We start from the raw sequence: 27,577 nt of genomic DNA on the forward strand, positions 1-27,577 counted from the left end.
TGTCATGAGAAGAGTTTAGGAAGAGAGAAGAATGGAAAATTGACCCTTTGTGTCCTTATGGTGCAGTGGGCACAAGGACTGGGCTTGCTGCTGAAGAAAAGGAATAGGTTATACAGACATCATCATGGTGATAGAAGATGGGTCCTAAAAGGAAGAGCTCAACTAAACAACAAAGGGTTTTGTCCTAGGAAGAAGGACAAAGTATCTACTGAAGCAGATAAAGCACCAGCGTAAAGACAAGGGTGTCAAGGTCAAAGAAATAAAGCAAGGAGCAGACAGAGGTGTCTGGACTGGGATATCTCAGGATAAGGCTGATGCATGTGAGGTGTGCTAGGAGGCGGCTGGTGATGTGCTGGGAAAGGGCCTGGGTGAGAGTTTTGCCATTTTGGACCCAGAAGAAAGGCTGACTTTTTGGATTAAAATGGAGGTGGACAGAAAGCTATTCACTAGGGGTTCAAATACCATCTACATGAAGGGAGAGGAAGGCATTGCAAGTACAGTTACAGGGGAGCTGGATAAATAAATGTCAAAGACAGCAAGACAAATATCCCACCAGACATGGGCTGCAAATAAAGCTATGCAGTTAATTTTGCAATATTGACTGAAGTCCAAGCATTCCATTTGGTGATTCTTCTGACCTCCCTTTCTCTAAAATCTTCCTCAGCTTTCAAAATCAGGGCTTCAAAGTGCCTGAATTCAACAGCCTGTTCCATTTTATATTATAGAAATTCACACAGAAAACTCACTTGACATTCACATCTGCAATGTCACAAAAAGTAATACTGACTTGAACAGCAAGGTCCATTTCAAGCAATGTTGACTTCTTCTGTGATGTAGGCGTCATAACTCTAATTTATCTTCCTGCACCAAGTGTTCCTGTCAGAATTCTGGCACAAGGAAATCACTTAATTCCTGAAATAGAGCCATTTCACCTCCTTATCTTCAAAAATATTAAAAAGAATAAAGCAATCTGGCAACAGTCATCATCCTTTCACAACAAGTTATGAGGTAGATGCAGAAAATTATGAAAACACTGGCTTGTCACATTGCTTTGACATGCCAGGCATATTTAAACCCTACCACTAAAGCCTAATCTCCTGGAAAACAGGTCTTCTTAGTCAATATTACTATTTCCTTCTATTTTGGATTCTTAAAATATTTGTTATATCTACTCCAGTAGCAGAGAGAAGAATAATGGATGTAGCTTTGTCAGTGCAGGCATTTCAAAACCGTTTGAAAACTTTCTGTCTATTGATCTGTGCCTCGATAGTTGGGTAGTGTCCTCCATTCTCACATCTTCCCACTAATGTAGTACCAAAATGAAAGGAAAACATAGCCTTCATGGTAGAATAAACAAGGTATTCACAGCAAATTTTGCATAATACATGAATAGGAAATGAGCACTGTTGCTCTCCTTGACTGGCTGCCAAGCCAGATGCAGAAGAGCAGTAGCTGACTGATTGAGGCTTCTTTCAACACAGCCAGAAGACAGTGGTTCAACCCACCAGGCAAATTCAGAGATAAGATTTGTCCTGATGCCTCACTACACCAGAATTCAACATGGTGCTCAGGGCTGCAGGGATCTGTAGGAATGTGAGTAATACCTTCAGCTTCAGTGTGCCTAAAGATGTTTCTGAAGCAGGATTCAAAACATTTCATATTAAATACATGCTTATACAATGCCTGTGCCAGTACTGCATTTAAGTCTGTGCCTAACTCCCAGCTCATGAATTAATCTCTTTGAAATTATATGGGAATTAAACACTAGGAAATCAGCTAAGAGTTAACAGCTGAGCTGAACAACAGTACTAATCACTCAGCATCAGCTAATTTAACAAAGAGAAATATTGCCATGCCTGCCTTGTGTTCAGTTTGCTATTGGGCTTTTTTTTTTTCTTTTTGTAGAAATGTTTTCCTTAGAAACAAGCTCGTCTCTGAAGATTGAACTTAAAGCTGGGTTTCCTACAGATGTGTTTCTCTGAGGCAATTTAGTTTTTCAGAAAGTGCAAGCTCTGAAGATTACCCTGTGAGGGAGGTATTTCCGAACACCTTTTCCCAAATAAATTTCTTCTGAATTTAACACAAGTTATGCTCATGGAACAACTATCTCTCCTGGCAGGAAACCTTTCACATCTCCCCCTACTTGGTACCATTTGACATAACTTGCAGAGTCCTTAGTGTCTTTAAGATCTTAGCCTCTGACTGAATTCACTGAGTGGTTCATGATCAAAGATTGGGGTCTCATAGATAGGTGAGTTCAAGGGCTCTATATCATGCTGACAATTTAAAAGTGAAATAGGGTTAATTTCAGAAAAGATGGTGTGCCAACACATTTATATCCACTTAGATCACTTTACCCAGCTCTAATAAATTAAGGCCTTCATTAACTCTACCCTTTTTATGTAAAAGCAGTGGACATGAGTATGTATATAACACAATTATTTGAGTAGTATTGGAAAAAGAATATAATTTATTAGCTAAACAGTCCATTCAACAAAACCTGGTAATATTTGATTAATTCTAAAGCCAGTTGAACAATACAGTAAAAAAACTGCTGAAAAGTATTTTTGCTTCTCATTATTCTTCATCCAACTTCAGCTACTGCCAACAGAGGAACTTTAAGTTGTTAATGACTTTAAATTGTGACCAAAAAGTGCATGGCTTATTGAGGGTTTTTTCTGCAGCATTAACACCTGGGAAGCTGGAGCTTGAAATGGCATGGTCATCAGCTCTGGGAATTTCTTTTTCTATTCCAACCCTTAGCAGAAATCAGTATCTTAAGAACAGTGTTAGATTTTGTCCATTGGGATAAGTAGAAATACATGGAGGCATTTTATCACATACTCAATTTTAAGCCATAAGCTGACAGACTTGGTTAGAAATACAGACTCACTTAGGTATTTCTGTGGCTGTAAGGAAGAGAGAAAATAAAAAGAATGTTACCTAACTTCGAAGGTAGCTTACATACAGAGAGCCAACACATGACCTCTATAAGTATTTATCTCCATTCTGTATGGTGATATAAATACCAAAGCTTAAGGAATGACTTAGGAATTACAGTCAGAGGACAAGGAGATATTTTTAAAAGTGTCTTTCTGTATCACTGCTGTCTTCTTCTGTTACCCCCAGAAAGATGGACCACAGGAGGCCTTGGTGCTTAACCACCTGCTCTCATTTTGTTCAGAGATTAGTAAAAAGCCAGGATGCTGAAAACTTGCTACAGGAAGGTTATGTGAGCAAATAAGTAGAAATGTACTCTACTAAAGACAAGAGTGTTTATTTTCTATGCTGCTTCTGTCCAGAGAGAGCATGGTTGTGAGGCTAAAATCAAATGGACTCAGCCATAAGCTTCTGGGACCACTTTGGTTAAGATCACTGAAGGCAGAGCCTCCCAAGTAATTTATTAAATGCACTAATCAGGTGTTTCTGTCTCTACTACTACAACAGCTAAATCAGAACAAACATGTAAGAAGTTGTCCTTCCTTTGTTCTGCCTTTTCTTTTACCTACAAAAATGCTGCAGTACCAACTGCTTTAATGGAGCGTACCTGTCCTTCAATATTTTTTTTTCTTGTCTAGGTGACTTGAATTAATGAAGATGACTTGTTGCTTCCTGGTCTGTAGGAAAGCTTAACATAAAACCACCATTACCATGAAATTAACATTTAGAACAATATTAACAGATAATTGCCTCTGTTCCAGCTTTTCATCTGGAAAATGGTACTGGCAATATTTCCACACTTCAGAGAAACCATACATACTGAATTCATCAGTTTTACAAGTACCTTAGACATCACTGATTATGAACATTGAAAGTTAATTGCATAGACCCAATTAGTAGCTAACTCAGCAAGTCACCTTAATGGAGGTGGACTGCTGGCAGCTGAAGAACCCACTGAGTTCCTGGTTGTACTGGAAAATTCATACCTTGCCAGCTGGGTCTTGGCTGGAATTTGATATCTGACTTACATGATTGCCCATCCAAGGCACAGAAACCTAATGCAGAATGCTGTCCTGAAATAGAGTTTATTTTAACATTACATGAAATCCATGGCTTTCTCCCCTTTCCACACCTCTGTTTTCTGCTAATTAGTGGGGAAAACATGAAGGCTGAGGGGGTGGGAGAGGTGTCAGTATCCTAACCTGCAGAAAAGAAGGTGGAGGAAATTACAATTGTACAACACACTTCATTGACAAAATTGAAAAAAACCTGCATTTCTTGTGTTTGCTGTGTCCTTAAATCTATTGAAAGTGTAATTAATATACATTAAGTAAAGAGTCTCTACTAGGGAACTGTCTCTTTTCTACGCTACATATTCCCATCACTACCAAAAAAGTAATGTCAAAATTGGGAAGGAAGAGTGGCATTTGTTAATATTCCCTCAGACACAGACTCTGATATTTGCTGCAGTACCCAATGACATCTAAATCCCCCAGCTTTGGAAGCAGTCCGACTCCTGAAAACTTAACTTGAAGTCCAACAAATGCAAATTGCCTGAGTGTACACAAGGCTTGAAAAAGAGGTAAAGAAATAGATGTTATCCACCTTCCCTCTGCAGGCAAGAGAGACTGGCATTTAGTCCAATTGTTAATTTTGTATTCACAGAATAAATGAGAATCAATTTACAGAGAGCAAAAATGGTCTCTGGGTATAAGCACAGCAATATTAACATTACCTATTCAGTGCATCCCATGAAACTATCTCGCTTTCTCTGGACTGGAAGTGAATAAGAAAATTCATTGCATGACAGCTTTAGTTGCCTGGAGAAGAAGCAATCATTTTCCATCCTAATTCTGCCAAGAAGACAAATTCAGTAACTGGAAAACAGCATGGGACTTACTTTAAGTTAGTTATTTGTTAGTGTACCCCTCCGAAACTAAGACATAATGCAGGATAAGATAAATGTGGTCACTACCTGCAATACCCCATAGTAGCACATGTCAAACTAGATTTGATATCCATTGCCATTTCTGTCTCTTTAATATCACCTAGCAGAAACCCAAATTCTCCTTTGAACATTAACTCAGATGTGAAGACGAGTAATGGTATCCTAGATCTTACTAAGTAACTTGGACACTGATGCTATACACTTCCAGTTTGACATTATGAATCACGTTTTACTGTGCTCTTAGATTTCTCACGTGAACAGCCAGGAATATCTCTGTATGTCTATATATAATCATTCTTCTCTGTATATATGGTTAGTCAACACAAGACTCAATCTTTCCTGCAAAAATAGAAAATACCCAATGCACACATCCTTCTGAAAAGTGGAATATTCTCAGAAGTTCGGCAAGGAAACCAAGAGTGAGCATTAGCATCAAAATTTATCAGTAGAAAGAAGCTTTTGAAAAGACTGTAGGGTCATCCAGTTTAGCATTTAAACTGACTCTACTAACCTAGCTCTACCAGTCCACTATTAACCCATGTCCCTAAGCACTGCATCTGTATGATTTTTAAACACACCCAGGGTTGGTGTTCAACCACTTTCCTAGGAAGCCTGTTCCAGTGCTTAATAACCCTTTCTGTAAGAAAGCTTTTCCTAGTATCTAGCCTAAATCTCTCCTGATATAACCTGAAGCCATTTCCTCTCATCCTATCTCTAGTTACTAGTGAGAAGATATCAACTCCCCTACGATCTCTCCACCCCTGACTACAACCTCCTTTCACGTAGTTGTAGAGAGCAATAAGGTCTCCCCTTAGCCTCCTCTTCTTCAGACTAAACAATCCCAATTCTCTTAGCTCATAAGGTTTGTTTTCTAGACCCATCACCAGGCAGGTTGCCCTTCTTTGGACCCACTCTTTCTTGCACTGAGGTGTCCAACACAGGAAAGACATTTATGCAAAAGAAGAGACATGGTCTCTTTGAGGATATTGAGACCTCTATTTCGGTGTTTGGCCACATAGCCAAATGAAAATGGTCATGGAAAACAAAGTAGATTTTCTGTTTTAGTGATGAAACCATGAAGCTAGAGGTCTGACATAGAGCACAGTGCTCCGATCCAGTCTAGTAGTTCAGGAAGAACAGTGCAATGGGGATTAGCACACAAATGTTTGGTCTAGTTACACAACTCCATTGTGAGTTTTAATGTAAAAGAAACTGCTTTGGGTGCAAAATGAATTTTAGTTGAAAAGGATAAAGTTATGCTACCACGAGACTTGGGCTCTAAGAAAAAATACTTCTGGTGCCAAATGAACTCTCCTTGAAAAGGTGAAGTGATGCTCCCACAAGGCTGGGGCTCTAACAGAAAAAGTGGTTTTAGAGGACTGGCAGTAATCCTGTGGTAGTTAGACTGCATTTGCCTTCTTTGTAGTTGGGCAAGAGAGTTGGACCCAAGGAGAAATGCTACAAAAAAGAAATGGTGATGTAGCTGATCTCAATGCAGTAACCAGAGAGTTTTAGTCTAGAATTACGTACCTCAAAAAGCAGCCTTGTTAATGCCCCACCAAGGAGCTCCTGTGGAGATGGGGCACTTCAAGAGTGTAGAAATGAGCTGTAGGCTTGCTGACAACTATTTCTTCTTCTTTAGTTTACATTTCCAAAACAAAATCAAAGTGGACCACTTTGGGACCAGCCTGGACCCAAACTTGTGGACTCTGTATTTGGCTTAATGTTCATATATTATATGATACCTTATTAAGGGCTCACTGGAAAGTCCAAGGCAGGACACAATGTTTGTGTTTTCTGTGACTGTATCCATTGTAGCTCCCTGCAGTAGGAGACAGCAGCACCAGCGCAAGAGCAAAAAAAAAAAAAAAAAAAAAAAGAAAAAAAAAAAGCTGAAGTGTTGTATCTATAACAGTAGAATGCAATATCCCTGCCATTAGTGGGAACATAAAGAGAATGAGCTCTCCAGATTTGCTGCTGGAAGCAAGAATGGTCATCCACTTAAATACCCTGTACTGACTGTTATTTATATAGCCTATTTTCATCTTACAAATGCAGGAACAAGATCTCCTTGATTCATGGTTTGTAATTAGTGCAATCACAACCCACAAGGCAGACATTCTTAAAACAGCATTTTTCAGTGTGTTGTCTCTGAGCAGTGGCCTTCAGATCCTTTACAGGTAACAAAACACACACTGCAGCATAGGTCCAAGTATAGAGTTGAGGTCCCTTAGGGCAAAGAGAAGTCGTGAAAAAAGTATCTTCTTTCCTAGCTAAGCAGTGAACAGAATCTAAATACTGAAGTAAATTGTTCTGGAAGGAAAGAGTTTGTGTGTTCAGCATCCATAGGTGTTCAGAGTGAGATTCTGCATCCACCTAGTGATATAAGCTCTATCCTCTTTGTAAATGCAAAACAGCAGACACTCTCCCAACTTGCCAACAGCTTTGATAAAAATTTCTATGTAGGATATGATAATGTGGAATTTTTGCCTTGTGCAGGACCACCTGGCACCTTGAATTTAGCAACAAAGGAAGGATGCCATAATTTCCTCTGTTTCTCCAGTCACTATAGCACTCTCAAACCACAGAAATCTCTTTTAACTTCTATTTTGTGAAACCATAGCATATTTTCAGTAGATGTGTGGATCCCTGTACAAAGAATTCAAGTCTTTCCTCATATAACCTTTAGGGACTTAATAGGCTTTAGTTCCCAAATTCTCCTGCTTCTAAAGCAGAGAAAAACTGGCTCTGGTACACCTATACATATTCAACACAATACACAGTGGTTATACCTTTGTAGTGTACATGCACATTTAAAATCACAACCAGGCACCAGATTGCTCTTCCTAAGTCACCCAGGAGTGCTTTTGAATACCATCTCTAAGGCTTGGGCCCCTGGACACCCACACAATGGAAACAATATCAGTGGAACACCTTGTGAGAATCCTATCTTCCAAAATTCACCTCAGATCACACAGTTTTAAACTAAGATGGAATCAGTCGCTCTGTTTGCCTTTACTGGGTAATAAGTCATTTCTGAAAGGACTGAAAAATGATGAATGGACCTTAGATGCCCTATCTTTTTACAAAAGCACCATCTTCTCATTTCAGCAGACACACACACAGCCTAAACTTGATTCCACTTCCCCACCTACAGACTTCTACATTTCACATTTACCATTTCTATTATTTTAAAAAGGATCTGCCATTATTTCAGATCTTTGCATACAAATGCTTTTCCTGACTAGACATCAGTGTGACTAAAATGAAAGCATTTCCTTTCAGCTGGATTTTACTAGTAGCTTTTTTCCTCTCTTTCACCTTCAATATAATTTCTCCAGCCCTGTGCTGAGACCTGCACTGTGCAGCTAAATCACCATGCCATCACAGCTCTACTGATACCTGTATGCTGTGTGGAGATTATAAAGGTTTTCCTGGATGACTACAGAACTTTTTAGGGCTGTGAGACAAAAACATAACATGAACTGGGCACATATATGAGTGTGACCATGTGGTGCTTGAAAGAAACAGCAAAAAGAACAACAAAATCCTAATCTTAGTGATTTTTTTTTTTTTTAGTTAGCCTAGTGAAACGTGAACTAGGCAAAAACCTTCAGACACCTTCTTTCTTTTATAGCTAGGCAGAGGTAGTTGAATACTTTGATGACAGCTTATATTTGGATGTCTTTGACCTTCTTCACCTGAGGAAGTTACAGTTATTCAGGGCATTGCACCTTTTGATTTATACAGCATCATTATTAGCAGGGAGGGTAGGGGAAAAACACTTTGTTAGCTTCTTGCCTTGTGCACAGAAGTAGGTCTATAGAAAGCATCCAGCTCAAAATCAGTCCTGGGAAGCAGAATGGGGCATAGCTGTCATAGAGATAACTGGATTAAATTTCATGACTGCATTCTTGCACACTGCTATTCTTTTGGGGGATTATTCATGGCATCTATTTTAGGCTCTCCGCTGTAGGTGGGTAAGATAGGAAGTCAGTCTCCCTGTGCTCTGTTTAGAGCCAATAGAGGAAAACATTCTAAGCTGCCTCTAAGTTTCACTTACTTGTACAGAGGGATTCAGTTCCTAATTTAGATCCCTAATGTTGACTATATAAATCCCTTATGTGTCTGCACATCACCAGCTATGTCAGGGTTGCTATTCATCAACAACTAAGAACAGAATCTCCCACTGTTTCAATCAGACCTCAGAAGGCTCTGCCTCAAACCCCATCTGCAAACACAAAGTTTTACAGATAAAGTATTTCTCAGTACTTATTTGCTTACTTATTACTAAGCACAGCAAGGCATACCAAAATGTTATCTGTTGGAAAATGCATGATTATTACTTTTATGTGCAGCTCTGTTTCTAAACAGTCACCTGAGATTTGTCCAAAATTTCTGGGCTCTACCCAAAAGACAATTATTCAAGTGGGGTCTGAAAAGAAAGTGTTGCTTACATAACAAATGTTATTCCAAACTTGTGCAGTAGCACCACAACTGCATGATTACCCTTAAAGGAGAACCTTTGCAGTAAAGATGACTACCGTACCCCGCTGAGTTAGTGGAAAGAACAACCTGAAATTACTCAAGTAATATATATATATCAGTTAAACTCCATAGCCCAAACTCTGAAATCTGAGAGAAACGTGGAAGTCATTTGTTTCTCCACTCCCTTTAAGTTAGGCAGGCAGCAGCATGAAAGATAGTAAGGTGAGGATCTGCTTAACAAGAACAGGAATGTACAAAATAGGACTGAAATTACATCTGGACAAATCCCCAAACATTTCTCTTCCAAGTCAAACTTTTTGCTACGTCTTAAGGAACAGGGAAAAGCCAGAGCTTACTGACAATGAACAGAAACAATTTTTCTTGCAAGATGTTTGTACTTCTATTGTAAACTAGCAAAAGAGAAGGACAGACAAACTGTTATCCATACATGACAGAAACCTGCAGACTAGAGTAGGGAACACAGTTTTCAGCACAAGGAAGCAGCTCGCTTCAAAGATGTAGTAACCTGAGGAAACACAGCAAAAAGAAAAGTTTAACTATTTTTTAAAAAATCAATATTGTATGTGTGTAAATATTTTTATGAAGTAAATTATAAACCAAATTAAAATGTTAACAGCAAAAAACAGATCCCATCCTCTGGACGAGCTGGGACAGCTTTTTATCTTCTGGCTTCTTAGTATAGCCTTAAATGTGGAGATAAGTAGCACACCTCTCCATTTTAAGATGGTGTTGCTCTATGGATGGAAGAACTGATTTCTCTCCATTTTCACTTTCCAGTTCATATAGGCAGGGAGTAAACCAGGGACTCTTGCCACATGTGGGAGTGATGGAGAGCTGTCTTAGAAAATGGCTTCCCCACACTACTGAGACAGTGATTGTAGAAATATTGGCTTTATAATGTGTTATAGTATTGCTGGAGTTACTATTATGTTACTACTAAATCCAGAAAAACAATTGAAGGGATATTAAATGTGGTAATTTCATACTGCTCGTTAGGGAATTGTCTCTGCAGTGATATCATAGAATCACGGTCATAGAATGTTATGTTGGAAGGAACCTCAAGGATCATCTGGTCTAACTCGTCTAGTATTATTGTTCATATGAGATGTCTCAGCATCCTGCCAAGCTGAGACTTAAAACTTCTCAAAGTAAAGGAATCCACCACTTCCCTGGGATACCATTCTAATGTCTGACTGTCCCCAAAGAGAAAAATTTTCCTCTTGTGTTCAATCAGAATCTCCCCAGGAGCAACTTGTGCCTATTGCCCCTTCTCTTGTCTGTGTGACTTCTTGTAAACAGGGAGTCCCCATCTTCTTTGTAGCTGCCCTTTAAGTACTGGGATGTTGTAATAAGGTCCCCCCTCAGCCTGCTCTTCTCAAGGCTGAACAGATCCAGTTTTCTCAGCCCCTCCATAAGGCAGGTAACTCCTGTCCTCTGATCGTCCCTGTGGCTCTTCTCTGGACTCCCTCCAGCCTGTCCACATCCTCTTTGAAGAGCATGGACCAAAATTAAACAAAATACTCCAGATGCAGTCTGACAAGCACCAAGCAGAGCAGGATGATGACTTTGTCTCTGCTGGTGATGCCTTTGTGGATGCAGCCCAGCATCGTCTTGGCTTTCTTTGCTGCTGCAGCACACTCACATTGAGCCTCTTGTCCATCAAGATGCACAGGTTCCTTTCCACAAGGCTGACAAATGTATCCCAGTCTGAACTGCACTCCTGGGTTATGTGTTCCCAGGTGCAAGACCTTGCACTTCTCTACAATGAACTTCATAAAGTTCCTCTTAGCCCCCTGCTCCAGACTAAGTCATCCTGGAGGGTGGCTCTCCCTTCTGGGTTGTCAACCTCTCCATTCATCTTGGTGTCATCAGAGAATTTCATCGGGGTGCTCTTGATCCCAACACCCAGGTTTCTTATGAAGGTGATAAACAGCATCTGGCCCAATATTTATCCTTGGGACTCCACTGCTGGCCCACTGGCAACTGGAGGATGAACTATTTACTATTACCCTCCGGGTACAGTCTCACCGAGTTCCCCACCCACCACATAGACCTTTTGTTCATGTCTTTGAAAGGAGGACACCATGACTTTTCTTCTGTCAGAATCAGTTTAATTTTGTGTTCCTGGATTTCTGTGGCAGAAGCACATGGAGGCACACAGCAAGCCTGATGCATTTGAAATACTGGGCTTGTTTAGGTGGCACAGCCCCTTTGGGTTAAGCCTCACAGTGCTGACTGCATGGGACCCATGGAAACTGTACAGTTCTGATGCACTCATTCAGTGTCTGCATTTCCAGTCTCTGATTGTCTTCTTATTGAGCTGTTACACTGCTGTAATACTCTAACTGCCTATGAAATATAGAATCATGGAATTGCTCAGCGTGGGAAAGACCTTCAAGATCGTCGCGTCCAGCCTTGTCCTAATCCTTTTACCCATTCCCTGATGACATCAAATAAGCTTCTTTGTGTCAAAGAGTTGTTAGTGGCAAATCTCAGTGCTCAAAGTCAGAGACTCTCATGAAATTTCAACACACAAAAGACAACCACTCTCCTAAATCTTTGCTTTGAAAAGATATCTTATCTAATATTAATGTGTCAACCATATCAATTGCACCCAAGCCTAGTTTCTCTAAAGGGTCCTCTCATATTATGCTGCAAAATCTTACAAACACTGCAAAAGCAAACACTGACACTTCTTAAACAAACAAATCAGTACCGAGCCCTCTGCCTTTGCAACCTGGTTGTAAGTGAAAGATGTCTCCAAGTCTGAATGGGAGTACTACCATCTATAGTTTGTCAAGTAAATTGGGACACCACAAAAATTATTTTCATCCAGTACCTCCCAAAATCTCAGTCTGACTTCTATCAGTAAGTAAACAACTGGGTACATTCAAAAGACAGCACTTATTTGCACCCCTCAGGTGCTTCTCAAAAGCCCTTACTCTTTTCAACAGCAAAAACTTATTGGAATGGAAGTTTTGAGTTGTGTGGGTATGTAGCACCTCAGGTGATGGGGGTCTGGTTGTAGGATGGATCATACAGAGGTTCAGTGTTGGTCACCTACTGAGGTCTTGGAACAAACAGGTGACTGATGGAAATCAGCATGAAAGTATTTTGTACTATGTCTGGGGCAGGGGAATGTGAGGATATACACCTTAAGTATGGATTTTCTGTCAGTAATGTCAATAAAAATCAGATATTGCAGTCTGAAGCTAACTTACTGTGAATGCTTACCATCTCCAAAGGCATGGAGTATGGAGCAGCTTGTGACCTTAAAATTCAGCTCATTGCCTACTATATTCTTCTGGGTATAGTGGAAACATAAACCCCATCATTGTTCTTTCTGCATGGAACACTCACTGTTCTATCTAGATCAAAGCTCTCAAATTATCAGGTTTCAGAGCTGGGAAAAGAGGATGAGGAAAGTGGCAGTGGAGAGGAGGGAAAAAAAGGCAGTACAGTTTAGTCATTATGAAAGGAAAAGTATATTCCACTAATGCACCAAAAGGCAAAAAAAAATTCCCTTTTGAGGGAAAATCATGCATCTAGAGACATTGTTAATTGGGATAAAGGTCTTGAGGGCAGGTTGTCACGGTTTAACACTGGCCCGGCGATTAAACCGAATAACAGACGCTCTCTATTAATGTCTCTCTATCCTTGATAGAGAAAGGAGAGAGAATAAGGGAGAGAGACTTATGGGTTGGAAACTAAATTACACAACTTTAATGAAACAGTAATGATAAATAGGAAAAATTACTAAATATATACAAATATACAGGAAAATGGAAACCACATTCCTCCCCCCTCTCCCCCAATAACTCTCACGTCACCACCAAGGCTGCAGGGCAGCCCTGGGAAAGTCCAGGCTGGACTCCTGGAGTCGGCAGCAGTCGGGAACTGGAGGCAGGAACACACAGATATGGGCTGGCACGGATCAGGACCACAGGCAGACGAATGGACAGGATCCTTCCAGGATGCCGGGTGAAGGAAGGGAAGCAGGAAATCAGGAAAAGATCTGGCTCGGCCCTCGTGATGCCTCAAATTTATACTGAGTGTGACGTATATGGGATGGAATACTCTGTTTGGTTAATTCTGGCATCTATCTTGTCTGTTCCTCCCTAAAGGAGGGCTCAGGTGGGACCTCTGTATCCTCCCCCGGACGGTAAAATGTTTTCCCTCAGAGCTGAGCAGTGTCCTTGGCTCTGCATACCAGTCTCTGGCTGGAACTATAAACATCAAGTGTTATCAGTCCTAGAAGCACACACTGAGAAACTTGCTGTTAATTTCAGCAAATGCAACTACTTACAAGGGACTTAGCTAAAAGCAAAAAGTACAGAAACAGAAAACCACCTTTATCCTGGCCCAAACCAGGACACAGGTGAAAAAAAGAAATAATACACAGAAAAGTTGACACAGGCTAGACTGCTGCCTGTTGGCTACGGAAGACAATAGAAAGTAAATGCTTAGCTTACAGGAGAAATATAGGCAAGATAGACAAAATATGAAAATTATTGCAGCAACATCTACAGCAAACAAAATCTGCAATGAGGACAAGAACACACTAAACCAAGGGTAGCTGCCATGGTGGAAAGAGTAGAAACTCCCAGAGCCCCATTTTTTTTGGACAGGTTAATGTTAGCAGATGAGCCAGAGCACGTTTGCAGGACTGAGCATCTCCAAAGCTCCCATGGTCTGGGAGGAGTCCACTCCTTCTAGGGTACCAGGGAGATGCTTCAGCATACTGTGAGAAGGATATATTTTTACCCAGAAAGAATAAATGCCTCACTCGCCTTCCATTGAGCTCCTCAGCTAACCATGCTCAGGGTACCCAACTTCTTGTACTGAAGGGAGATTCAGAGGCAAATCAAACAGGTGACAGACAGGAGATCAAAAGCTGTCAGCTGGAAAGATATGGCATGAGCTCCAACAGAGCACATCTCAATGTATTACAATGCATTAGAAGTATTGAAGAACTTCAGCTTGCATAGTTTGGAAGTTATGAGCATAAAGGGCATTTGCCTTTTAATAATAATGTTTTTATGAGCTGCCTGAGTGGTTTGCAAGCAGTTCAATACCCACGCTGCATACTGTTACTGCTGTATTTTCTAGAAGACTGCTTAGGAAACACAAGAAAGAAAATTAGTGTGATCAAATTGAAATTACAATACGCAATTGCAGTTCTGATAATGCTTTACCCAGCTAATACAAATAGACTGGAAGAAATTAATTCAACAAGATCCATCTGAAAAACTAAGCAGTGTTTAGTTTTTGAAGCCACATCCCTCCCTTACAGGTATCTTTTTAAGTAGATCTGTGCTTCACTTGCATGGTTTATAATGTGAATGTAAATCTGAATTGATCTAGGGAAGGAAATGTGTTTGAGTTCTTTCATTGGACCTCTGTGCAATGGTCCAAATAGAAAATCTGGCTCCTTTGCAGGGCTAATTTGATCATCCTGAAAAGTCACAAGCCAATGGACTACCTATTCTTACATGATAACTTGACTCATTTTCAATCATATTTACAAATCTTTAAGCACCTGCTCATTAATCTAATAAATATATTTTCAAAGAAGCTCTGTGGCAGGCTAGCATTTTTTTCAGGAAGCACTGTTTCCACAATGCATTTCTTCATACTTTTGCAGAGAATGTTACTGAAAAGATAGTGACATCAGGAATTCATTGGGTTGCCAGATTTATACAGCCTATGGCTTTTGTTACCCATTTCTCCTAAGAAATTTCTAAAAATAGTCACATCCCTTCTTGGTTGACCAGTCATTCATCCAGAAGTGGAGAAAGACACTTGAATCTGCATGAAGCTTTTCCCACAGTGTTACATTTTTCATGTGGGTTATAAATAAATCCGAAAGTTCATATACATTCAGTATTTTGGAAAAGATTCCAGTTTCAGAAGAACTTTGCTAGAATGCTGACGGAGGATGTAGAAGAGAAACAAGTAAATTTATTTTAGCTTTTAAATGAGAATTCTTTACACTCTACACTCATCAGTCTCACTGAATTACCTGCAGGGAAAATTCAACTTTCTGGGTATTCATCTCAAAGATACACAGACTTCTTTGGTCAGGAAGAGAAGACAGACATTTTGTTAAGACTAATTTCCTTTATGATTTAGCATGTTGTGGTTTCATCTGGGAGCTAGGATTGCAACCTCGACACAGCTGCTGGCAGGCATAGCCTTTGAACCCAAAAGCACATCTCATCCAAAGACTCTTGACACTGGTGGAAAACTTAGGACCATTTTAGCAAGGTTCCACACAGGTCTCAGGGGCTCTTCATGCCTGGGTATCTGTCTCAGGTTGAACTTTTTGGGATCTCAGGGAAGGGGTGTATAGATCCAGCACTGTCAGAGAGGTCTGGCTTGGCTGCACCAACAAACATGTGATGCATAAATCCACGCATAAGTCCACAGCCATGGTGTTGTGAGTGGCACTAGCACACCCTTTATTTCCATTTCCATTAGTAACCTGCTGTGTGAAAACAGAGCAGCATCATAGCTAAGTTTGTCTAGCAAAAAGCTGGTCCTGTTTAACATATCTTTTCAAAAACAAACAACTTTCTTCAGAGCATCCCATTTTTTGGACAAGGCAGACTACAAGAACAGTTGGTTTTGTATTCCTGTTACACTTGGCACACACAATGCAGCACTAGGAAGCCTAATGGGCAAGAGGTGACTCAGGCTTTTCTTTGGAGCCCCAGAGCAAAAGCAGACATTAGGTGGTTGATATTTTTATAGCCTTTCCTATGTCCCAATAGAAGGTCTGAATGTGCTTTGTAGATACACTTGGTAGCCATCAGACTGAGATATGCATTTTTTATATTGGCAGCAGCTGGTTTTTTGCTGTGTCACTTTGAAGGAAGGCTTTATTCTTATTTTGACAGCTACAGAATTGTTCTGTGGTCCTGAAGGACTGATTATGGTTTTCCTGCCTTCAGTCTGTTTCAGACATTCAAATCCTAATGACAGTTGTGCTATATTTGTTTGTTTTGTTTGTTTTTTTTAATAAAAGATGCTGGCAGTCAAGCTGCGTAATCCTTTGGGTCCAGCATTTCAACATTAAGGGAGGAAAGTGAATTTCTCTCTGAATTGCTTGGAAAACATGTTACCTCTAAATTATGTGGATTTCTGTTTGATTCCCTGCTGAAAGTACAGCCAGAATTGTCATCTGAGAGAGAGGACACTTGTGTTACAGTTGCACTACATGAAAGCTTGATTTTTGTTGATAAATGAAGGTAGGTGTGTGGGCTTTTTTACCTGACTTCTTTGCTGGCAGTTAATGGTGAGAGACAAGACTGCATGAGCACGATGCCGCCAGCAGCATGGCTGTAATGGCCCCACTTCGCTCAGAATCATGGTTTAGGACCTCATTAGCTCCCATTAAAAGACAAGTCTTTAAACTTTTGACATTACACGTACAAACGCATCACGAGCACCTTTGAGTGCATCATTTGTGCTGCAGTATTTCTAAGTGCAATCAAATGGAAATTAAGCTGGAAAGAGCCCTTGCACACACTAAAAAGCACTGAAAACAATCAGCTACATTAAGAAGGTAAGCATTTTCTTTGTTCTCTTCTTTCATATTAAAGCAGTGATCTTTCTTGTTATTCTGAGTTAGATTGTTTTCATGCCACACATTTCTTTTCCCTATCTTTCCAAAGGGCTATAGGACAAAACACCCAGCACTTCCATGCAGTACTTCCTCACCTGCCAATATGAACAGCTCATGCTCAGGGTTTCCTGTGAAGAGTCACTTCCCTTAGCTCCATTACCTAGCTGGCTACTAAATGCTTACAAAGGTTTAACAGGTTTTATGGCATTCAAGTCACAGATATCACATGTGGTGTTTCAGAGATTTAGTTCTAATAAAATCAAATGCTGAGAAGTCCATTTTGTCCAAGTTCAGATTAATTATAGACTTGATGACTATATATAGTCTATATAGACTATAATGAAATCTTCAGCCTGTTCTGGCACTGCAGTCTATTTAATGGGAAGCAGCTCAGTACACTTCTGCATGTGCTACCTTCTGCACATGATGATTTTACAATGCAATTCTCCAGTGAATCATACCAGTATGCTTTTGCTCATGCTATCAGAAAACACCAGGGGAGACAAGGTATAAAAATGGGAATAAATGTTGTTGTACTGTTCTCTAGTTGCCAGCTGGACAAAATTGAGCTGCAGCATGCAAGATCACTGCTTGAGCATCATGCAAATCTGACTACAGTTTGCCAGAGAAGAGGAAAGCAGACTTTAGTTTTCCTATTCCTACTTACACTAAAGTATCTACATCATGAATATCTGAGCTTACTGAGAGAAAATTTTAAGAAGTGTGAGTATTCAGTGACTATAATGACCAGCATGTGTGAATTACACCAAGAGGAAATATTTCCAGGGTAGTCCACACTTTAAGGTGAGAATAGCCAGGCAGCTGCTGCAGTGGCCATGATGTGAACATGCAGTCCTTAAAATACTTGAGATAAGACTTGCCAAAACAGATCAGTAAGGGGAATTCAGAGGAAATAATGAAAAAATTCTCTGCACAAGATGGTGGGGAAAATTAGAATTAAAATGGACTTGACTGGTATTTGCTTTCTTAGAAGGTATATTTCTTCTCAAAAACATTAGAGGCACAGCAGCACTTGAAAGTAATGAAGAGGCATTGAGTTACAAATGGTGTGATTTCTGTGTCCTTTGGGGAGGCATGTTCTGAATTTCCAATGCATAGGTAAGAGAAGCTGATGCACAGGAGCTTATGTCCTGCATTTACACTTACTGAGGGCAGCCTTCCCTATGGAGGATTTTTCCCCCACTGCTTTAGTTCTTTCTATTTGTTCTGCTGTGCCTGGAGAAGAGAAGGGGAGTTAAATTAATGAGTTGCTTTTTAAATATCCTTTCCCAACAGTTAAATAATAGTAATCAAGCACCTGATCTTGCTTAATTTTGACTTATATATTCAGGCATGTATAAGACATCTGAAGCTTGTTTTCTAGTCCAAAACCTACTGGCACAGAACACAACACAAGGGGAACCTTAACTATGGTTTCCACTGGTTTGCACTTACCTGTTGTGTAAACAGATGCTGAAACTCTTTGTTCACCCTTTCAGTCCCAAACTGAAACTGCATTCAACTGGTTCACATGGTTCAAAAAAATTTCTCTCTTTACATAGAAATTCCCACTGAGCAACTGCATGCAGAAATACGATATTTGATCTAGCAGACCATATGCTCATCTACGTGTAAGTAACACAAGACAGGAAGTAAGAACTTGCTCTAACACTCAGGATTATCAGCTTCATCTGCCCCCACATGTTGTCACTAAGGGGAACTGCCAATCCCAGACCTCAGTGTTGGAAAGGTCTGAAGAAGGAACATTTGAAAATAATTTGCCTTTACTTTCCTTACTGTTTCAAGATACATCATGATTTTACAAGAAAACAGTTCTCCAATCAGTTCTTCACCTTCCCACATGGACTGAAACCACTGCTGGTGTGGCTAACTTTGTATTATAAGACAAGTCCTCCTTGCTCATCCTGCATCATTGTATTTGATGCTCTGCTACTGTTCCATTTCTCCTGCCCTTTTTTGGTGGGTGCTCTGCTCCCCCCACTGCAGCACTGCCTGTCCCCCTGCAGCTGTATCACCAGAGCAAGGATGGGGTAGGAAGGAATGGTAGGAAGAAATGTATTAATAAAGGCAAATTAATAAAAAACAATGCCATTTGCAGTGGCAATCCATGCTGAATTTTATCTCATAGGGACCTGTTCTCCAGCCCTCTTGCAAGCACTATTCCTGAAGAGGCTGAGGTTGCACAGTGCATGTTTTTCTCAGTCCTTCATCTTTTAACCTGGATCAGCTCTGGAGTGAGACTGGAGCATCACTAAATCCACCCTTTACAACATCCAGCCTAAAAGGGCCTGCCTCATCTCAGGCAGAGCAAGGACCTCAAAATAGAATAGTAAGAAATGCAGTAAATAAATAAAATGCTCACCCAGAGCAACAAAATTTCTTGTTACTTCCTATGAGCCAGAAAGAGGAAAAAAGTATCAATTCTGAAAGAAATCAGAAAAAAAGCATCTCAGAAAAAAATCCACACAGCTTTAACAAGGGGACTGAGCAAGTTTCCTCTTGAAAATTTTTCAGTGAGTTTTGTTTCATCCATGACATCTTTTTTTGTGCTCTGCTCCAGGCTGCCAGGAGCAGGGCCGTACATGTGGTTAGTACAGGTGGCAAACCTGCTGCCTCCTGTGTGCTCCAGAGCAAGCACTGCAGCAGAACAAAATGCTGATTGTCCCTGCTGGTTCCCTGCAAAAGCTAACACACCCTGCATTTTGGCTCTCACAACTCTCCCCTTTGCCAGGGATTCTCTGGCAGAGAGCATCATCTAAGCACAACCACGTTGACTCTGCATAAGCACTTTTAAAGGAGTTAAAATTCAGGGTGTCTGGGCTTGAAAGCCCATCTCCAACACCATGCCCAGATGCTCAGACTGCAGACAGCTACAAACTCAAGACACCTGGAATGATTGCAAATAGGACAAATGGGCTACCTAGGTGCAAGGGGGACTCTTGGCCCAGGCTCTGAGCACCTCCCCTGCTCCATGTGCAGCCCCTCACTGCACCACAGCTGCTTGGAGTGACCTTGCCAGCATTGGATTTTGCAGAGGCTCCTGGGGGCTCAGTGCTGTAAAAGCTAAAATGTAAGAATTTTAAAATGCATCCTCTATCTATCTTACAGGTATCTTGTCTTACAGGTAGCCAGAGCAGGTATATAACGTAGTCCACCACCAGCTGCTGAATGAGAGCCAAAGGGCAGGTACATTTTCTAGCTAACATGGTCAGAAAATTATTTCTAGTACAGCGAATACTTGCAAAGGCACGTGATATTTTCAATGGAAAGCAGTGGATCAGGGATGAGTGAGAGTAAGGATGTAAAGAAATTAATTGCAGGGGTGTCTGTGGCAGCCAGGGAAGGTTCCCCTGTTCTTGGCTCTCTCCCCTGTGCCTGTCCTTGAGACAACCTACCACTTCAGAAGACCTGAGTACACCTGAATATCAATTGCCCTGTAACAAAATCAGGTAGGGGTTTTATTAACCAGCAAGGCAAGTTCATGGTGCTGACTCTTATTAGCTGAGAGCACATCAAGGGTGATATTCAGAAGTAATGGCAGAGCAGTGATGGCTGCCTCATCACTTCAAAAATCAAAGGCAGGACCCTAATGCTGTAATAGAGTAGTGATGCCATTTTTGGTTTTAAGAAAAAGTCACTGTGTTGGAAGCAGGTGTTAGTAAACTGCTGGTTCTGATACTCCCAGAGGATATTCATTGGGGAATGGTGGGTCACAGGAATGCACATGGTAAGGTCACAGAAAAACAATCCATGTGAAATGCTCAGCCCTGACGAGGAACTTGCACTCCCTCTCTTGCCTTGCACAATGTTGCTGCTACCACGGTGCTTTGGGCAGCTTGGGGCTGTCAACAAAGCAGAGCAAAACATCCCTCATTAAAATAGAATCACTGAATCACTCTGTAAGTGACATGAAAAGAGAGATAAAATTTCAGTAAGAGGCACAGCTGTACCTTATAGTCATGGATCACCGCATCCAACTTAATAAGACTGTTCTCATTGGGGAAAAAAAGGATCAAATTGCAGCTGAGGTGATGAGTGAAGCTCTTTAACCTACAGCAGCTTACCAGAAATTTGCTCGCCAATACTGATGGAAGAGGCTTTCAGCATTTTTAGGGTGTCTAAGGGAAGAGTGGTGTCAGTACTAAAAATCAGATAGAGATATTTTCTTGCAAACTTGCTAGCAGATTTTTGTCTTAACCTCCTTAGTTGTAAGGAAAGAAATACCCTGAAGTTTGCACAAGGTACATTCCATTGGCAATGCCATCAAGTCAATGAATTTCTGTGAACAGATTAACTGGGACAGTTTTAAGCTCTCTCTATTCCCATTACCTCCATCTCTTTTCTGTAATGGACCTCTATCACTGTGAAGGTGAAATTTGTCTCACAGCAGCAGCAACTTCACATTCAGATTTGTCTCTCAAAGGGCAGTTTCCTTTTCCACATTTCTGTGCTTGTCAGTCACTTGAGGCAGCTCCCACCACCCAAGCTGCAGCAGGAGGCCCGGGGTTCCTTTGCTCAACTGTGTCAAGGCAATACCTGCCCTCAGTCATCCCATAAGAAAAAATTCAAAGGGGTTTTACTGACCATGACAGAGTCTTGGGTAAAATGAGTCTTTAGGGCCCAGGTTTTTCACAGGTTGTTTCAGTACCTGCTGAATTTCCCAGCCCTAGGTGCTGTAATTCTATATTCAGTGTGTTTCAGCCTCCTCTACGAACAGCTGACTCCTTCTCCTCCTCAGTTGTGTTCATGGGCTTTTTGATAAATGTTTTAAAATGTTGCATTTTGAAACACTGGCATGTTGGTAAAGGTAGACACTGGTTGTGCCTTTGAAGACTGGCTGAGGCCATGCTGGTTACAGGAAGGAGGCAGCTGAAGAGCTGCAGACTGCTAAGTTCTTGGGGCTTCAAATAGTGCAAACTCCAGCAGCCCATTCTTTTTCCCTCCCTCTGCACCCCAGGAAATCCATCTTTAGCCTCTACCTCTCACTATTTTCCCTTATTATTGAAGTCTTATGGAATTTTTCTTTTAATTTTTTTCTTAAGAACTCCATGTCTACTTAAAAGCAAGCTGCTGCCACCTCCATCACACTAGTGCAATCTCTTCGATAAGGAATCACTTGCCTGCATCATTTTGTAAATACATATTTGGCTCTTGTTAAAAGTCACAAATTGTCCTTTGCTGCAGTTTTTATTTTCTGTTTGAAAGAGAATATGTCATTAATTGATTTTTGCCTGTTTTTCCGAGGAATTAAATGATACACATAGTTGCCTAGCAATACAGGCACACACCACTTCTTGAGTTAAAAAAAAAAAAAAGGTATTAAGAAAGGAATAGCAATGACAAACTCACACACAATTACAAGTGAAGGTTGATTATGACTGTTTTCAGGGATTAAATTGGTGCCATTTGGCCTAGGAACATTCATCAGTGAAAGAACACAAGTATTTTAATATGCAAGCCACCAGCTTAGTAAGAAGCAGTGAGTGTACCAGCAGTAATGAGAACACAAGTTTAGAATATTGTAGCTGCTACATTTCCAATACCTGACTTTTACCACTTAGGACATCAGTGGTGTAATCCAGTGGCATGGACCAGCTGTAAGCTTGCCAAAAACAACCTGGGGAAAGTGTGATCTGATGAGATCACCGCTGAATCATGTGACTTCTAAACATTAACCTCTATTTCAGCAATTAAAATTATATTATGAATTTAACACTGTCATCATGGCTGTAGTTGCATGGTACGTGGGTGATGAGGATTCATCTACCACTGACTAAAGCCTGGTTGGTGATTAATGATCTGTGCATCAGATCTACAGCACTGGCACACAGGCTTGGTGGGAAAGGGATGTTGTAGGCTAAAGCAATGTTGTGAAGGTGTGAAAAACATGAAGTCTGCAATGAGCAGGAAGATAACTGAAGAAAGACCAGCACGCTCATTGTCTAAAGCACTAATAAAGTCTTGAACCATGTACTTGTGGCACTGGAGGGGGAAGGAGACAAAGCAAGAAATGTCCAGGTGCAAGAAATGATTCAGGGCAAGAAATGAACACTGTGCTGCTAACAGATGGCACTTGCACATGTGCTTCATATGCTTAGCATGGGGGTAACCAGTTAGCTGTCTAGAGGGTGAATAATAGATTGAGTAGCAGAAAGCAATGCACAGAAACCACAGATGAGAGTGTATACAACAGGGAGCAGTAGCACAAATCCTTTGCCATGATTTGTAGGGTTGCTGCATTTCTTCCTGCATGCTGTGTGATCACCTGCACAAGGCACATTATTTACTGACTGGCCCTATGTGAAGTAACCTGTGTCTGCATGACATGTGCTCTTAAGGTGTGTAGTTGGGTCAGCCTGAGAGAGTTTGATCCTTTGGAGAGATAGGGTAAGAAACACCCCCTGGAGCAGGCAGCAGAAGAGCAAAGGAGTGAGAAAAGTTGGTCTGGTAGTTGGTAGGATTGAAAAGGCAAGAGAGATTTCTGAAACCTGCAGAGGGCATGAGGATGTTGTATGGGGGAATGTTTCTACAACTTAAATGGTTTTGAGAAATCTGGCTAATTCAGTGCTGCATCTGCTTTGGCATACACATGTGTGTTTAGGTCAGGAGCACATCCTGGAGGAGTGTGAGCTGAGCCCTTCATGGGGACTCAGAAACTCAGTACAAAGTGTTCTTTAAATGTACCACTGGGGGAGAGGAACTTAGGCTGCCAGCACATATGATGTGATTTTAACCTTGCTTAAAAGCCTGGTCACCTGAAAACCTCATTCAAAGGCTTTCAAGGCAGTTTTAGTTGTCTTTAAAGCTCCCAAAGTACTTAAGGCTGTAGATATATTCTTAAGTAATGCTGTGCAGTGGGAACAGACCTGTAGCACGAGGAAGACAGAGCCAATATTCTCACTGTGCATTTGGCAGGGAGGTCTGCTTCAGCTGAATAAATTCCATCATCACCCTCAGCCTGGGCTGGCATCTATATGGTGTGGAAAGCACCTTCAGGTCAGGCATTGCAGAAGGGAAGGCTCATTCCCCTGTGGTTTCTCCATCACGTGGTCCAGTGAAGTGATGGCTGTCCACAGGTTTAAAAAAACCACTCCCAATGCAAACTAAAGAGCTGGTAGAGGCATAACTGGAAGTGGGCTTCTAGACCTCCCCAGATTGCTTACACCAAGCAGGCAGCTCCACACTTGTCACCCAGAAAACCACCAGAACACTGGCCTATTTCTCACCTCACCTGCAAGATGCACCTCCAAAGCACATCCTAATGCTTTGGAAAGGGATGAGAACATGTTGATGAGAAGAGGGAAATAAGTAGACAGCAGGGGTGCCTTCCCTTCTGCCCCCCTTTCCTCTAGAGAACTCAGAGATGGGTAGAAGAAAGGCATCCCCTGCTCCTCCTTCAGAGAGATGCTGAACTCCCATTTATCACCTTCTTGGCAGCTACTCAGACCATCAAAAGCTGGAGAATACCCTCAGGTGAAGCTCTACTGATGTGTTTTACTTTGAACCAATGAATATTTCATTATTGGAGAGAGAGAACATGGATCAATAATTCAGGAGTAAGAAAGGGGGAAGGGGTGAGTTCGAACCACTGCTAGAGGATACATTTCACATTTTGAAGCACTATTTCTTCAAAGACCATCTTAATTACATACACCTACGATTTTTTCAACAAATTCTTAAAGCCACAATACTTACTGGAGGAACAACCACCCTTTGCTCCATCATCATTTATAATGAGTAAATAAGGTCTGCTGCTGCCTTGGGCGGGTGTGAGAGCAAAGACCTCAGAGCTAGTGGTTGGAGAGGTCCTTCTGGACATCACCTGTGATCCTGCCTTCTGTTGGAGGCAGGTGAAGAGAAAAAATGAGGTTGGGAAATACCAGAAAAGGAAACAAAAAACAGAATTAATGGAATGATAGAGTACCTAGGAGGAAGGCAAAGTAGTTACATGCAATGGTGATACTATCTCTGTTCTAATTTCATTTTGAACTGAGCCTTGAACAAAAAAGAGGAAATAAAGGATTAGTCATAAAGAGAAATAATCCTAGTTTTCTGGTGAGGAAAACAAGTTTTACTTCTAAAAAATTAAGCTCTCAACTCCCAGCTAGAAGTACCACAAATTTCTGTAATTTTAAATGAGCTTAAAGAAACTAATTTTGCTCAACCCATGCCTCTTTGCTTGAAAATACTGTTCCAAATTTCTAACTGCTCAAAAAATTTTGAAATAATTGAAATATCTTTTCTTCAAAAGCATACATTTGAAACCACAATCTTCTGATATTAGAATGCTTTTGTTACAGTAACATACAGCAATACTTTTTAAATATGTGAAATGATAGTATCAAAATAAAAGAACTTACCTCATCACTCTAAATTTTTTACATATGGTTGGAAGTTATTTCTTTGTGTGACTTGTTTTTTCCTGGCAAATTGCACGAAAAGTTTTCCCAACCTGCTCTCTCCATTTGTGGTGATCTGTGCAAGAGGAGCAACTTGCTGTGTTAATTGAAGTCACAGAAAACTGAACTGAATGGATGAACATTTTCTTCCATGGACAACACTTTAAAAATGTATCCTATTTTACAGGGAGGTAAATTTCTTATTATCTTTTTTTTTTTTTTTCCCAAGAATGCTGCTGCCCATATGTACAGCAGCAATACCAGCTTTTGCAGTTCCTTTCTAAAACTTGCAGCACTGTGAGGGCCCATTTGTTCAGTAGGAAGCAGAACAAAGGCTGAAATATCTTCTTAGATTTCACAGGGAAAAAAAAAATGTCCTGAGGTGTATTTATTTTGATGAATGCAAAAGTGCAAGCATAAGTAGGTTAACTTTAAGCTGACAGGGCAGGGTTAGTCATTAAATAATTAAGTTTGCTAATAAAATCCTGACAAAATTTCCACTAACTTCAGCAGCATTTCTCCCAAGGTGCTTTTGCAGGAGATATATTTCTTTTTACAGTGAGATAAAAGAGGAAGAAATAAAGAGTTCAATATTTGGCTCAGCTGGTATCAAGCCAACACACATTGGCACAAACCTACAGCTTCTCCAAGACTGTATTTGACCCACACCTCATGGAAAAGGTCCTGTCCAGCATCACTGAGCCCAGCACACTGCAGAATGAGGCTCACCAAAAGTCCCCTCCACATGTCTCATGGACAAGGCTGAAACATTTAGGTTTATGTGGGATTAGCACACATAAGTGTGGGGTTTTTTCCATGCAGCTCTACTCACAATAAGCAGATTGTTATTTGAAGATTAATTTATCTCAGTTAATTATAGGTATCTTTGGTAAAGATATGGATATAGACCAAGACCTGCACCCAGTCGAGGGCTGACATGGCCATTTCAGATTAGTCCCTGTATGCAGATACACGTCCCTATATAATCAATGGAGAGAAAAAACTCACATTAATGGTGCAGCTCATCCAACCCGTTTGCAGTGCCACCCAGAGTGAACTATAGCCCAGAAGGCAGCAGGAGTGTTGTGCTTGTGAGAAACCAGCTCCAACACTTACAGGAATCTTGACCTGCCTGTCTGAATGGGTTGGTGTTAAACTAAGACAGCAAGAAAGCAAATACAACCAAATTATGTTGTCTGAGGCTTTCCCAGCTCCTCTAGTGTTCTGGGCTGACCATCCAGAGTCCCCCAGCCTCAAGACTGGGGGAGCAAGGTACAAGCCTCAGTGGCTCACCTGCAGGGACATGTTTGCTTCTCTTATTACTTCTTCATTTAATTTTCTTTGCAGATTCATTCACAGGACTCATAAACATAATGACTGACATAATTTGGCGCTACACTGGAGATTTTATGGCTCCTGATATTGTCTGCAGAGTTGTTCGCTATCTCCAGGTATGGAAACCTTGAGCTTCCCTGTATGCCCAAGCTTGTGTGGCTTTGTGTCTCCACAGCAATAAATCCTAACAAAAAGGCTGCAGAGACATTTTTCTTGCTTCAGAAGCACTAAAGGCTAGAAGTTGAAACACCATTAATTAAAACATAATAAATCTTTTACATTTTGTAGACAAGCTGAGGGGGGAAAAAAGGTCTGGGTGAATATACAAGGGTTTCTTTAATCTTTTTCCAGTAAAACTTTTCAAATATTCCTACTTCATTGTTCTCGTTGATATTACTTTCTGTAATAAATGTGTCTCAACTGCTGTCTCACATACCTCTTGCCTCAGGTGGTCCTTCTCTATGCCTCCACTTACGTCCTCGTGTCATTAAGCATAGACCGATACCACGCCATAGTTTACCCAATGAAGTTCTTGCAAGGAGGTAGGAGAATTTCTGTACCTTGCTAATGCTATGTCTGTTATTGGGTAGTTTTTTCAATATTCCTAATCTTGTTGCCATGAATTATTCATTTCTGCCGTAGCAACACTGGGACTCCATTACAATTTTCCAAATGGCAAAGGAGCTGTGATTTAAAGATTTATTAAGCTGTACTTAGCCTTCAGCAGTTTTTATAAGCATTGTGTTAGCAAAGAATGAAATGATGTTTTAAAAAATAGAGAGGTTTTCATTATCTTCC

At 40.8% G+C, this 27,577-nt stretch overlaps 1 protein-coding gene across 1 annotated transcript in view; it reads left to right on the forward strand.

The window, feature by feature from the left end:
- NPSR1 (neuropeptide S receptor 1) overlaps positions 1 to 27,577 on the forward strand; it is a 61,369-nt gene that overhangs the window by 14,513 nt on the left and 19,279 nt on the right. Inside the window, exons 3-4 of the mRNA XM_030445631.1 lie at positions 26,792 to 26,895; positions 27,228 to 27,321. Coding sequence (XP_030301491.1) covers positions 26,792 to 26,895; positions 27,228 to 27,321 — 198 coding nt within the window. The remainder of the gene's footprint in view (positions 1 to 26,791; positions 26,896 to 27,227; positions 27,322 to 27,577) is intronic.

Source organism: Calypte anna, chromosome 2, assembly GCF_003957555.1.
Source record: "Calypte anna isolate BGI_N300 chromosome 2, bCalAnn1_v1.p, whole genome shotgun sequence".
In the NCBI taxonomy this organism is placed as follows: Eukaryota; Metazoa; Chordata; class Aves; order Apodiformes; family Trochilidae; genus Calypte; species Calypte anna.